Source organism: Malus domestica, chromosome 02 (genome assembly GCF_042453785.1).
Source record: "Malus domestica chromosome 02, GDT2T_hap1".
Lineage (NCBI taxonomy): Eukaryota > Viridiplantae > Streptophyta > Magnoliopsida > Rosales > Rosaceae > Malus > Malus domestica.
Genome location: NC_091662.1, coordinates 28,436,345 through 28,451,273, shown reverse-complemented (window position 1 = coordinate 28,451,273; position 14,929 = coordinate 28,436,345). Strand labels below are relative to the sequence as shown.

General features: G+C 36.1%; 1 protein-coding gene and 1 long non-coding RNA gene across 3 annotated transcripts; one reads left to right on the top strand and one right to left on the bottom strand.

The window, feature by feature from the left end:
• Positions 1-2,412: 2,412 nt before the first annotated feature.
• Positions 2,413-7,507, top strand: LOC103408032 (uncharacterized). The gene is made up of 4 exons (XR_003768816.2): positions 2,413-2,654; positions 3,768-3,916; positions 4,135-6,288; positions 6,381-7,507. It is a non-coding gene; the product is annotated as an uncharacterized lncRNA (long non-coding RNA).
• On the bottom strand, positions 5,515-9,823 carry LOC103408040 (protein NUCLEAR FUSION DEFECTIVE 4-like). 2 transcript variants are annotated; one of them, XM_008346913.4, is made up of 3 exons: positions 9,342-9,823; positions 6,359-7,290; positions 5,515-6,269 (listed from the first exon to the last, which is right to left on the bottom strand). In XM_008346913.4, the coding sequence occupies exons 1-3, from the start codon at positions 9,648-9,650 to the stop codon at positions 5,768-5,770; spliced, it is 1,743 nt and encodes a 580-aa protein (XP_008345135.2). In that variant the 5' UTR covers positions 9,651-9,823; the 3' UTR covers positions 5,515-5,767. The 2 variants fall into 2 exon arrangements, with proteins under 2 accessions (XP_008345135.2, XP_070673688.1); XM_070817587.1 differs by having other exon boundaries at positions 6,363-7,290; positions 9,342-9,798.
• Positions 9,824-14,929: the final 5,106 nt, after the last annotated feature.

Below are 14,929 nucleotides of genomic sequence, written 5' to 3'. Positions count from 1 at the left end.
TGGCTATAGAATGAAGTCGAAAATCCTAAGGTATGGAGCCCCAATTCTATCCTTCACTTTAAGAAATTCACATTTTATCGAGTTTTAAGTTGTGTTAATCTGTATTTGTCATTTGCGTGCTCTATGACATTACTTCTCTTCTTTTTCTTTTGCTTCTGGGTCTGAGACCGTAATCTCTGCTTGATATTCACGTTAGAGTTTACCTAAAGGCGAAGCTGATTTAAAGTATCTTCTTTTTCTTCTTGGTTAATTTGTTCTGTTGCTACTTTCGAACATGTTTGTGCATTTTCTTTTGTCATACGCAATGACCATAATATTTTGTTACGTTCCATGGCTGATCTTCGTAGATGTATATTTGATACTGCTTCCTTGATTTCTTGCTACTCTGGATCTTGCTTGTCAGATTGATGATCTTGAAAGCAAATAAGCTGACCGGAATAACTCCAGATTACTAACGCTGCAGATTTATTCTATCCATTGTTGCTTCATCCTATGCTTATTACTTCAACTATGTAGTTCCTATCACTGCAGGACCAAAAAAATTAATGTCTAAATCTGTCGCGTTCTTCTTTGCGCGTGGCGGGTGTGTAATGTTCTTTTTTTATTTTTTATTTTTTATTTATTTATTTTTTCTGCAACAGAAATTTGGAACAAACACACATTTTAAGTAACTTGCATTCAAAGTAAAAATCAAAATCCCCATCTTAATATTGAAGGAGCAACAATACATTCACTTTCATCTGCATCATAAATATTGGAGAAATTTCATCTTCTTACAAGTAACGGTAGCTAGAGCTCCTCTATCCGTATTCCGTAATGCTTGTCCACCATAACGTAAAATTATTGCACTCTTCTTTATTCTCCTTCTCCAACCGAAGGGGTCAGCATGTCGTGACAAGAAGATAATGATCGAGCTACGAAGATTCACTTAAAACACAACCGTTATTACTTATTAGCGAGGAATTTGAAGAAAATTGGGGAGATCATCCCTTTCGACTTATATTTGGTAAACCACATTATGTGGCAGTTGATAGTTGAATCTAACCGCCAGTCGCTACAGCAGGTGATCTACAAAATATGGTTTTAAATAGACGGCATGATGGGAAATCAATACGCTGCTTTCATTATCTGTCAAAAAATGCATGCTTATTAGCTTCAAAGAAAGATGAAGACAATTCTCCCACGAGTCCATTCGAATTCAAAGTCTGAATGAAGGAAATTGATCCTGCTTACTTGTACTTGATGCGTTTCCACGGTTTTTGCATACATGTATTTGATGCGTTTTCGTTGTTTTTTGTTTTGGTCGAATATGAACTCTGCTTTCTAAGTTTGTTTGTCATTTGTCTCAATCACGCTATAAAGAAATATACATTAAAAAAATAAACTACAAGCTAAAGCAATAGGTGCCAACAAAACCAAAATTTCCGCAATGCCAATGAAAATGTATCTATTTGACTTACTTAGTTTTGGAGTTATTAGATTAAGAACACACAACAATTGATTGACTTGTATGCATAAGTTGGATAAAGCTATAATTCCTATCTAACAACTCATGATGGTTTCTTCTTAAGTTAGAAATCAAATGTATTTGCACACGAATATATGCTAATAAGTAAACTACAAGCTAAAGCAATAGGTGTCAACAAACCAAAATTTCCGCAATGCCAATGAAAATGTATCTATTTGACTTACCTAGTTTTGGAGTTATTAGATTAAGAACACACAACAATTGATTGACTTGTATGCATAAGTTGGATAAAGCTATAATTCCTATCTAACAACTCATGATGGTTTCTTCTTAAGTTAGAAATCAAATGTATTTGCACACGAATATATGCTAATAAGTAAATTACAAGCTGAGACTAAGTAACCAACATAATCAAAATTTTCACGATGCAAGTGAAAATGTATTGACTTGACTTAGCGATTGTTACAGTATAGAGAGTGCAAATTTCAAGATGTAAAAGTCACATTTCCTGGAGACATAAATAGAAGTTCTACTTCAACTAGAGAGGGAGAAATTTCGAATTTTATTTACATTTTTCTCCTTTGCTAGTGGACTCCACCTCATAAAAATGTAAAACAAGAACATAAAGAAATTCAAGTAAAAAAAGAATCAGGGTCTAATGCTCTGTCTTCCCTGATCCTTTTCTTTTCTAGCTACAGGATCCATAAGCGTCCACTATTAAAGTGATCATGCACCGATATTGTTCTCATATTTAAGTTAATCACTTGGGCCAATTACTCTGTGCGGTATCAAACCTATTGAACCTCATATGTGATTATGTGGGGAGATGTATTTTATTTTTTTTTGCACCAAGAACAAAAACAAGTGACACGTGATGCAATGTTTTTGGCGCATCGAAAAATTTATCCGGAAAATACCTAATGACTAATTTGTGTTTATAAAATACGAATAATTTTTGCGTTACGTGAGTCGTGATGAATAATTGAAGTATTAAAAGTATGCAATTTAAAAAGTTTAAGATGTCACTCCAGTACACCGCGGTTCTTGCCTTCTGGGTACAGTCCAGAATCCCAGATAGAAATTTATAGGTAAAAAGGGGTTGATCGATTCTCTCTTCCCTTCTCGCTCCGCTCGATCTCTGTCACTCGGCTACTCTCACCTCAGTGGCCAACCCCACTCCAACCAGGTTCTCCACCAACGTATTATTTTTCCTACTAAAACTGGTTTCAAATTTCTGGGTTTTAGGATTTTATTATTTCTGACTTGTGGGTTTTTAATGAATTATGTTCTTCATAGAGCACAAGAGGTTATTAGTTCTTAGTTTGGATTGTTTGATGTTTTGTGCTTGTTCATCTGTTAGTTGGATGTATCTTTACTTGGACTGTCACAGTTTAGAATTTATGTTCCATATGTGGGCAAGGTTATGTTGGAGCTATCTTGGTCTTAGAATCTCATATTTAAAAGAAGAACAATTCACCATCTATGTTCATTGTTTTGCTCGTCAACTTATTAGTTCCGGCTCGATTCCTACTTTTCGCCTTCAATTATTTGCCCTACACTACCCACCTTGATTTTTTATGATAGCTAATAGCTCCTTCTACTTTCGATTATAATGCTCTTCATCACTGGCTTGTGGTGGTGATCCATGGTTGTTCTCCGACGGACTGATGCTCTGATTCTTAATATTCATATGTTTCTAGCTTCAGTCCGAATATTTTCAATCTATTCTCCTCATGTTATTGGAGTCTGCAGACAAGCTTTAGCTGACTCTGGTGATTCATGCTCATCATTCCATATAATTTACTTCCGTTCTACCCCTCTGGGATTTGGGGGCTTCAGGTGCAGAAGTTGGTTGTAGTAAAGTTATATAATTACTTTCTTTGTAAACACGTATATATTCTAGTTTGGTTACTTGTCGTCCAGAATACTTTTTCATATAATCCTCATGTTATTAGTCTATTGGCAAACTTTATATTAGTCTTCTTAGTTCATCCTATGTTTTATACTGGTTTCCCTGTGTTTCACTTTCACCCTTTCGGGTACTTCCTAAAGAGTTTTATTTTACCTGCTAGGTAAAAAGTTTTCCTTTTGCTCATCCTTTCTGATATAATTTATGTTTCTTGCGCCAATGCATGTTTTGTTAAGTTATTTTTGAAGCTGTTAGCAACTTGTCATAACCTTTAAAATTTCCGACTTATTTTTCATCGCAAGATGTTTTTTTGTGTTTTGCACTGTAAGATATCTTTTCATTAAGAGCATGATCTGTTTCGCTGATGATCTCGTTTTTGTTAAGTTACAGTTGCTGAAGCAGAAGATCCTCAAATGGGAGACCAACCCACATCAAATCCCCCGATTGAATTGCAAGGGGATGAGTTTTGGCCGCTTTCAGAGAAACCCTTTTTTGAAGTCGTTATCGCAAAAGCAAATGTCAAGCCCTCTTATCAAATGGTAATGATCTTATCTCCCGTGATTGAAAGGTGGTGAGATATCCGACTATGTCAATTTCTTAACTGTTGATGCTTGTCCACATTAACACTTTGTTGCTGCTCAATCTTTTTTTGTCTTTGCAGTTATAGGAAAAAGTGATAATATGCATTACTGATATGCTAGTTTGGGATCATCATTTTATTAGCTGTGGTCTAGTTAATAATCATTTGTTGGGATAGGTGATCCCGGCCAAATTTCAACAAACACTACCTTCCTGTTCAATTCATACGGTTCTCATGTTTGGGGGCAAAAACTGGGAGATGACATATACATGCGGATCTGGTCAGAGAAAGTTCGATACTAACTGGAGAGAATTTGTCAATGACAACAATTTGAAGGTTGGAGATGCATGTGTATTCGAACTCCTGGAGTGCAGCAGCACAAAACTCATATTCAGAGTCCAAATTCTCAGAGGTGATATCCCATCTGAACTTCTACGCAAGCTGAAAGGTGAGACTGTAGATGCACCAATAATTATTGATTAGTATATTCTATATTGCCTGCCTTTTCATCGATGCTCTCATTTTCCTGAATGATATTATCGTCAGGAGCTAATATAAATTGAATATGTGGAACTCCAGCAGATCTTGTTAAGGATGCTACATCTGTATACTGTTGAGTCCCTTATGTTGTTCCAGTCTAGGCGTTATGGTGTAATCTGACATGATATTTTATATATGAGAATCTATTGTATGCACATTCGGATACGTTTGAAAGAATGTTATTTAGTAAAGTATTTAATTTCTCAGAGGCCTCCTTGAGGTTTCTGTAACTGTCCTCTTTAATAAGTTCTTACCGCTCAACTGACCTGCTGTCTCAAAATGCATCAAACAACATGAGGAATGAATCTGAAGGTCACATAATCCACTATAGTGACAATACTTGCTATTTCTGACGAGTTGGGAGGTTTTCTGTGGCTATCACGATTCTTGGCTTGAAGGACTACGTTGTCCCCAAGGGATTATTGAATCTGACGAAACTGAGGGGATGACACCGATTTGTTAAACCTTTAGGTTGTCTTTGTTTAGTCTGTACTTTTATTGGATAATTTACCAGATGGTGAGTTCCGTCATTTGATTTAAGATTGTATCTTTTCATTCTGTTTTTTTGTTTCTTTTTCTCTCAGAGTGAGCAGTTACTGGAAAAAAGAGCAGTTACCACTAGTTATGCTACATATGAAGATAGACCTTTACTTGATATAGCTATTTGACTGTCTCCCCAGCCAACTGTAGACAAGATTGTTTAGGCTTTCAAACCTTGGTTAAATGCAAAGAGTAGAATGTCAAAAAGGAGAAGAAAATCTCAATCCGTTTGAACTCCTGTAAATTGCAGCAGTTTATGTTGTAAAAGTGGAACCTGTTTATAAGGTTTGGGGCTATCTCAGGCGGTGAGGGGTTAGAGATAGCAGTTAGGAGCTTGGGATTAGGATAGATGATGAACTCGATCTGGACACCAAAAAACCCGGTTCTTACAGTCCTGTTTTTGTTGTTTATATGCTTCTGTGAATTGTACTTTGAAGCATGTGTAAAAGAATACATAAAAAGAATACAACAAAAACAGAAGGGTGAAAGATGGTTAGAACTCATCTAAAAAATTTCTAACATTCTCTTTCTGACTTCTTACCTTCGACTATGTTACATGTAATCTCTTAATCTTCTCAGTCTAACATGCATATACTCATCGCTTATGTCTATGTTTCATTTGAAATCCCACACTTCTATAAGCTTTTCCCGAAGTTACCATTATATGAAAGCCCACACATCTATGAGCTTTTCCAAAAGTCACCATTTATAAAAATATGAAAATTCCAAGCTAAGAGGAGGTTTGTAAGGAGGATTCTGTGACTTGTGTCTGATTTCTGTTCCTCTCAAACCGATTATAAGCGGTCCTTGTCCGTAGGAATAGCAAGAAGCTTGAAGTTAAACCTACTATTGAAATACAGCCCCACCATATGAATGTCTGCCTATAGCATGACCTTCCCATGCACAATGTTGCATCCCTTAACAAGCTCACTGGGGTGGTTGAGCTTCCTTCATTGGAATCATATACCAAAGCTGCAAGAAGGCCATATAGGAGTGAGCCAATTGGGATGTTGGTGATGAGGATGTTGTGGTTTACACCGGCGCTGTTTGGGCCGAAAAGCTCTGATGTGACTGACACAGCTGCAGAAAACACAAAGCCAGAGCTTATCCCGATTAAGCCTGTTCCGGTACGCAGCATTGCCTCACTGCCTGATGCGGCCAGCAGAAAGAAGGCAATTGGTGTTGGCACCAGAGCAACCACTAGCCATCCAGTCCTTGCAAAATAGACCTTGCTGCATTAGCAAGACGCAGGTTAGGTTTTATTGCATCTGGTTTTTTCTCATTCTCCAATTGATAAACCAGTAGTTTTTTAGATACATACTCACGCAGGAAATCTGGTGCAGCTGAGAGCAAACGGCCGAAGAAGGAGCATGAAGAATATACTGTGACAAGAGAACTAGTCAGGGAACTGTATCCAAGTGATTCTGAAATCTGGCCTAGATTGTTGCTGTAGACCAACCCAATAGTTGCCCCACATAAGTATGCAGCATAGTATAGCCAAAAATCCCACCGGCGTACGAGCAGCCTAGCTGAGTGCTCTTCACCTAGCACTGTCAACCTGTCTTTTCCCATCACCTTCCCAAAACAAGCGAAACACCCAAAAAAGCCTTCCCTGTGTATCAGCCCATACGAACTGGTGTTGGTGGGATTTGTGGCATTCGTGGCATTATCATTTTCACTTCCAGCAATGAGTTCCTTATGGAGCTCAAGATCATCAGTGTCAACCAGATTGAAGGTTGACGAGATTTCAGAAAGGAAGCTTGAGGGGGAGTTCCTACGAGCCCACTCACGCGCATATGCCATTCCAGGCAGAGACAGAGGTAGGATTAGGAGACAAATCGCACCAACTAAGAGTATCCGAGCTTTTGACGCATCAGATGATAGTGAGTTGAGGAGGAGGAGATATAGGCCTGTGACCACAGCTAGGATGTATAGGCAAAGAAAAATCATGGAGTCACGGCGAGTGGCCTCAGCGGGAAGGGGCTGAACTGGGGGCTGACGGAGCACAGGGATGAATATAACGACGGATGGGAAGAGAGGAACTACAGCATTAAGGAGGAGGTAGATGGTATCACTGTTAGGGTTTATTGCATTGGCAATGAGGGTGTAGAGGGCTGCACTTATCCCATTGTAACTGATTGAAAGGGACAACGCGAGTGCGCGGTTGGCTTGGAAGTGTCTGATGCATAGAACATAGCAGACTGTGTTGAACCAGCAGATGCCGGATCCAGCCAACAAGCATAGAAGGAATACCTGCCAAGCCAAAACACTTAACATTAATCATCTGGTTAGTTGTTTTATGATCCTCAATCTTCCTTCGGTTTTTATTTTGATCTCAATAGTTTTTTGCTGCTTTTTCATTACTAGCTCCTAATGAAATGAGGATCACATGGCCCAACTTGTGTTGTGGCCTTATTCTTTCTTTGAAGCTTTTGCCTTATTTACTCAAAGAAATAAACCTTATTTGCTAGGGATTGCAGCGTAAGTAGTTAAGAACGTTTATTTATGCACTTGAGGTCATGTGTACTAATACTTTGTGAGTCAATATTGGTTCTTTAGAAAGAAAAAAAGTTTATTTGTAGCAATGATCTCTGAATTTTATCCCTAGTTTAATTTTAAGGAAAACTAATGAAAAGGGCTTGAAAACTTTGAGTTTTAATGATAAGGACAAAATAAAGGGTAAAGTGAATAGTACCAGGATTGACTTTTTAGTGTAAAAATGTGGTTTTTCGTTAAAGTGAACAATACCGGGTGCTTTTCGTTAAAATTCCCTTAATTTTAGTCTCTGAATTTTCATATTAGTTTTTCTTAGTCTTCGAAATGTGTTGTACCATTGGTCTTTTTCACTAATGCCGTCTATTTCTCATTAACTTCAAGGGTATATTCGAATTGTATCCCACATAACTAAAAAAATTAAAATGTGAAGAAAAAAAAAATCTTAAATATCAGAATTTTTTTTTTTGAGTAAGAAAATTGAATACATATAATTTTTTTTTCGTAGCTTAATATGTGATTTGTTAGTTATTTAAGTCCAACCGTAGATTGATCTCCTACCAACTTTGAAATCGCGTTGCCAAATATCTACAAGTTGCTAAACTCCCAACCCTTTTTATTTTGTATTTTTGTAATTCAAATTTCATTTGTTTCAAGTTTTAGATATTAATTTATAAATTATCATTTGTTTTTTAGTTTCTTCTATTGTTTTTTGAAGTTTTAAGCTGAAGTTCCTAATAAAACCCTAGATTTAACGGAAAAAAGACGGAGTTAGTGAAAATGACCAATGAAGCAACACGTTGTCAAGTTTGGGTACTAAATAAACTAATATGAGAGTGTAAAAAATAAAGTTAAATTAGAGGTAAAGTTCAGAGATCATTATTACAATTAAGCCAAAAGAAAAACACAAACAAATCTAACTTAGTTTAACAAAACAAATAGTTGATTTAGGGAAAATAGATTTACCCTAACATTATCCATTGTCGTATATACTTTTGTATCTGTCACACCGACTTGCATATTTCTATTGTTAATTTAATACAATATGCTTTACTCTAACATTGATTTAGTTTTTGTCAGAAATGATATTTTTAGGTCCACAACTTTATTATTTCATTTTGTGATTACAATGATATAAATTCCTAGGGTAGGATTTAAGTTCAGCCAGAGTGAACCAATCATGATAATGTCGTGTTGAACTTGTCATCAGCGGGACACTTCCAAATGAAGGAAAATCCTAGACTGAAGTACTAAGCGACTCCCAACTTTTATTTAGATGTTTTCTTCCTGCATGCTAATAAAAAAACAAAACAAAAAAGAGAGTGAGGGAAAAAAAATTCGTCACCTCAGTTTTCTAGTGTTTTTTGGGGCAGATGGAGTCCTCACTGAAATGATGTGCTTGTTTTCCTATGATTGGCTGATTAGTTGACTTATTAGGACTCGAACCAAGGGGTAGAAAACCGAGCACATCAGCTTACATGCTTTTGTGGCCGTGGAGGTTACAAGTTCACCAATTTTAGGCCTAACTTTCCCTTCACTTTCCCAAGAAAAAAAGAAAAATGACTCCAAAAAAATTATAACCGAAATTGCAAGAAAAACACATGAACACATATATCCAAAAAAAACCAAATCCACAAATATATGACAAGGAGGATAGAAAACACGTTGAAGTATGGTATCGACTTTCACTCCCGTTTTCTATTCTTGCATTCTGTTGATTCTTCATTGATTCAAAGAAAGAAAATGGGAGTGCGAGAATCACATAATTCCGTTGCAAGAATTAAAAGAAAGAAAGACTAGAGCTGACTAACCATGACATAGGGCAGAGAGATGATTCCTCGAATGACAAACCATTGGAGGCCATAACCAACCAAACCCATGAAGGCAGCCATGAACATAACAATCCACAAGGGAAAATACATGAGAGAAACCCCAGAACACCAACCCAATGCCTTCCCCATATCCGAGGCCACCGATAGATAGTTGAGCTGCACCTGAGAAATCCCCAGCACAGATTTCAGTTCAGAAGAATACGATGCGAAATCAAAGTTTGTCCCTGTGAATGCCTGTATCCACGTTGCCGCCACAAGTATCATCCATTTTCCTGATTGCCCTACCATTCTTTCTCGGCCCCCAAAATCTTTGATTTCTAATTCAAATCGTTCTTCGAATTAGAAACCAAATCCGCAGAGGATATAGAAAAAAAGGAAATGGGTTATGGGGTTTGAGGGAGAAAGAAGGGGCTTTAGGGGTATGATTTGTCCTGGGATTTGGATTTGATTGATATTTTGATAGGTGGCATAACTATATCTAGCAACTGCTAAATTCGTACATGGTTGTGTTCGTTGGCGCCCTCGTTTTCATGCATCAGTTTCTCTCTCCTTATTAGCTCTTGGATCTTTTTACATCTAAGGGTCCAAATTAAAAGTTAAGATGATCGTCATTGAATTGATAGGTGACGTGGCAATGACGTGTAAATAAATTAACATAAATCTCAATTAATTAAAAGATTTAAGAAAAAAAATTCCCATTGCAAATAGAGCATCCATCTTCCTAAACCGCTATACGCCATTGTCCATCAAATAAAAAAAAATGACCATAGTTACTGAGTTCAAAATAAACAAAAGAAGACGAGAAGATTGTCATTAATTATTTGTTTTAAATTATGAAATATGAACAAGAAACTGGAAAGCTTCCTTTCGTGTAGTACTGACGAAATTAATAGCCTTAAGATTTGGTTTCTAAGCACCTTTATACATAAAATGGTTCAACTTGTTTGACAATCTAAATAGTTTCCTCCCCTTATGTCTTTTTCTTTTCCTAGGACCACATGCTTTTCACATCACCATCATATATTCTACTACTTAATTCTAAGTGCTTTTCCAAATCAGAGGTTCTGTTTGTTCGACAATCCCCCATAATTTTGTGTCCTTCGTTTATGGGTTTGGGTAGTCAAATTCTCGTTTTTTTTTTTTAACAAACGATATTATCTACATTAAGGGGGAGTGGAATGACCTTAGCCTCACAATAGGCTAGCAATAATGTAGTTTAAATTCGCTATTGGCGAGAACGAATGTGAATAGTCGTTTTGATAACATATAATTCATCATATTTAATTGGGCTGTTCGGTAGATGGGCCGGAAGGGGAATAAAAATGGGCCTTGATTGTACCAAGTTATTGCATTTCGACCGATGGGCTTGAAAATACAACCCAACCCACTAAGTAAATGAAGACCGGTACATGGAGAATTATTTTGATGATGGTTGAGCACACCCAAATGTGCACTTAACTTACTATAGCCCAACAACATGGTCGTCAAGAACGACATATCGGTAAATCACAAAGATGAACCGTTAACGTTATTGAAGGCAAGAAGCGTAAATGACAACCATCATCATTTGGTACGATCCATAAATGGCCTCTTACAGTTCGTTTGACTCTCTTGTGTTTGCAGGTATTGTTCATATCGTTCGTCTTTGTTGTCGTAAACAATTACTTCATAGGAGGCGAAAGATATATGTCCATGTGACAAATCAACATCTTTCATGCTTGACAAATAGTCTGAACATTCATTGTCACGTTGGAAATGTGCCATAAAGCCAATCATGAGATGATACTTTACGAGCATTTTACATATTAAACTAATCTAGTTTAATGTAAGGGCAAGCATTGTTGTTTTAAGTCATCTCATTAAATGTTATACGCTTGAACAATAAGTTAAAGGAATATGTAATTAAGATAATGTAATCTAAAGATGTAAGATTCATGAGACCTTTCTTGTTCATACACATATCCTAAATGTTTATGATCATATGATTGACAATTGGGCATTAAGAATTCGGATAGGATTGCCAAGTCACATTCAAGGTAATCATATAGCCAAGAGAATCACATTGGATAGTAGACATGAATAAACTATTAACCAAACAGTGTGATTAAGAATATTGATTTAGAGAAAGACCATATTGCATTATAATCCCAAATTAAATAGGTTCTCCAACATAAGAGATAAAAAAAAAAAAACATGTTTTCTAGATTGAGAGGAAAGAGAGTGATACCAAGTGGTTGAGTCAGACCAAATTTGAGTGAGAAAAAAACCCACTTGGGAATCTCTATCTTCTTCCTAAACAAATGACACAGACAGATAGAGAGACAAGACCTGAGTACTCATTTTCATCCATATGAATGGAGAAGGTAGATAAGATGGACAGTCACGATTCAACTTTCCAACCATCCGACGACAGGAAATGGAAGCCAAATTAAAAAAAAAAAAAAAGTAATACTCGTGGACCTATAAGAACCGACCTGTTTGAAGCGAACCGGTTTAGATTCGATTCCTTTTCTAAAATAGCAAGGCCCATCCCGTTTTATTCCTAAACGAATCCAATCTGGGCTCTTTAATTTTGAGGTCGGTTTGGCCCGTGCCCACTCATAAATGACACTCATAATCAGGGGTGGTTTTGGTTTCATTTGGTTTGGTTTTTTTCCAAAACCGAAATCGAAACCGAACCAAAATTTCGATTCGGTTCGGTTCGATTTTTTTTTGGTTTTTTCGGGTCGGTTTTTTTTGTTTGGTTTTTGTTCGGTTCAGTTCCGATTTTTTTATTTTTACAAAACTTTATTTAAAAAAAATATATTGAATTAAGAAAAGAGCCTTCCATTGGTAGACTAATAATAAGACAATTGGGAAAGTGGGAAGGTAGCAGTACATATACAAGATCATACAAACCAATCCAATTCTATCAACAACCACTGCAAAGAAAATTGATAATTGTACAATTTTGAAAGCAAACAAACAAAAAAGCTGTTCCAAGTTCGAAAGCAGACCTAGGCACATCATTTGCATACTCAAAATAAATTGGCTTTTCAGAAGCCGCCTTCCAAAATATTCCTTTATAACCAATGGAATAAGCTTCTTAATTTAACCTAGTATGCTCCTTGGGAAAGCCCTTGGATGATAAAAAACAATTTATGAAATATGCATGTCCATTTTCAAACTTGGCAGTGAAATATGAATGCCCATTTTCAAACTTAGTTTCAAACTTGGCAGCGAAGTTCACATAAGAAACATCATGGGCATACATGTGGGCAGGGCCGGTCCAGAGATTTTTGAGGCCCAGGGCGACGTCAAAAAAAGTGCCCTAACTTCATATAATAAAATTATTTATTTTCACACATAAGACATCAAAAAAATTATACTTAGAAAAACATTTCAAACTCAATAATTTAGAAACACATAAAGACTAATTTATTTTGTATTGAGAGAGGGAAACAAAAAAACTTCGGGCTTACAAGTAGATAGATGATGAGTTTTGTTTTCCATCTGAACTTTGAATGCGTTTTTGAATAAATCATGAGATTTTTTTCTTATTTACTAACCTTGTCAATATGGGACAAAAAAATAATGATGTTTTCGAGTCTTTAATTGATATGCATTATTAATGAATGGGCACTAAATTAAACATTTTGATGACACATCATATAATTTGCAAATTTGGTTTACATATTATTCTTTGTTGAAGATTAAACTTGAATTAAAACGAATATTTAAAAATAACAACCCACATAGGTACTAGATAGTAACTAAAAATAAATTAACAACCAAACAAAAATTTGTAAAAATTGAAAAAAATAAACATGCACATAGAATTTCAAACTTAGGATCTCTTGTTAATTTTAAACAACAAAAATCGTTGTTTCTAATTAAACTTCTTGATCCTTTAACCAAATTTCATAAATTTATACTCTTATAAAAAGAAATTTGTAAAAAATGGAAAGTAAATAAGCACACATGGTGTTTTGAACCCAAGACCTCCTCATTATTTTCAAATGACAAACCACCACTTCTAGTTAAATTTGTGTCTCTAAGCCAAAATTTTTAAATTTATACTCTCATAAATATATATATAAATATACCACTCTAATAATTTTGGTGCCCCTAATTTTTTTGGGCCCTGGACGGTTGCCCTGCCTGCACTGGGCCTGGGTCGGCCCTGCATGTGGGAAAGCTGTATCAGATGGAGCAGGGTGCCACCATCACTCTACTTCGGGGCACTAGGTGGAGTTTTGACGACTCTGCTGGATGACCATGCTTGTTCCGTAAGACACATGATCTAATTTGGATATGGGCACAATATATCCTATAAGTCTTGGAGTCCCTACAATCTAGGGACAGGTGTGCTCCGTAAGTAATCATAACTCCTAAGAGGATGCAATATCTACTTACTAGATATCCTTTAGGATTCTCCTGGTTCTATCCTGAAAAGGTCTCTCTCCCACAGTATAAATACACCCATCTAGGATTCATCTACGGTAACACAATCTATATACTTGAATTCTTTTGCCCACTGCTTGAGTCTAAAATCATTCACTAACTTGACCGTCAGATAGCCTTTGGCCCTCATAGCCCCCACCTAAGGCTTGCTTACAGTTGCTTTACTATTTTGCAGGTTGCATAAGTTTGCTCGGATTTGTGCTCAACCACCGCTCACTTAGATGAGCGGATTTGATTCTAACAATACATTCATACCCTTGGATGATAAAAAAAAAAAAAGAAGAGAAGAATCAGTATATAGATGATAAAAAAAAAAAACAATGACAACTTTAATAAAAATCCATCATTATAGAGAGTTCCAGCATATAAGCAACAAACCATTAGTTCATATGTCTCAATTCAATTCAAACGCCTACTCAACTCCCATTTCCTCAATTCCCGAATTGGGTCACTCCCAATTGCCCACCTCCAACTTCCCATCATCCATCATTTCAACATATAATTATCCCATTGTACTATTAATAATCTAACAACTCATCTCAATAAACGGATGTGTAGCTATAACTACAATTTAGATACTTAAGCTTAGGTTTAAATACTTACCATAAAACGGCGTTGTTTTGAGTGTAAAGGAATTCGGTTTGGTTTCTGAACATCTAAAACCGAAACCGAACCAATAAAGTTCGGTGCAGTTAGGTTTTCCTTTTTCGGTTTCAGTTTTTTTGTTTTTTTGTTTTTTGTTTTTAGTTTTCGATTCGGTATTTGGTCTTTTTTTTTTATTTTTTAGTTTTCAGTTTTTTTGAACCCACCCCTACCCATAGTGTTGAAAGAAATGGTAACATCAATCTTGACATTGATTAAAGAATAAAAAGAAAACTATTATGAGTATTTTAAAATTTTAATTGTGTACTTCTCATGAGAGTATATTTATTTGTTAATATAGAAAGTTTGAAGTTTTTTTTCTTGGACAAAGGAGGCTTCATTAATGAAAGGGATAATTACAAATTGTGATAGATGGACCCAAGTCCAAACCAAACACAAAACCCAAACAAACAAAGCAAAATAAAAGAAAGTGGACATACCCAAGTAAATAGAGAGCAACATCCCAAGTCAAGATAGGCCAA

Excerpts from the sequence above, each read along its gene's own strand:
- LOC103408040 (XM_008346913.4), bottom strand. The coding sequence starts at position 9,650 with ATGGTAGGGCAATCAGGAAAATGGATGATACTTGTGGCGGCAACGTGG. Across the intron at positions 7,291-9,341 it reads TCTCTCTGCCCTATGTCATG|GTATTCCTTCTATGCTTGTT; the intron begins GTTAGTCAGCTC and ends TTGGCTTGGCAG. Across the intron at positions 6,270-6,358 it reads GCACCAGATTTCCTGCGTGA|CAAGGTCTATTTTGCAAGGA; the intron begins GTATGTATCTAA and ends TTGCTAATGCAG.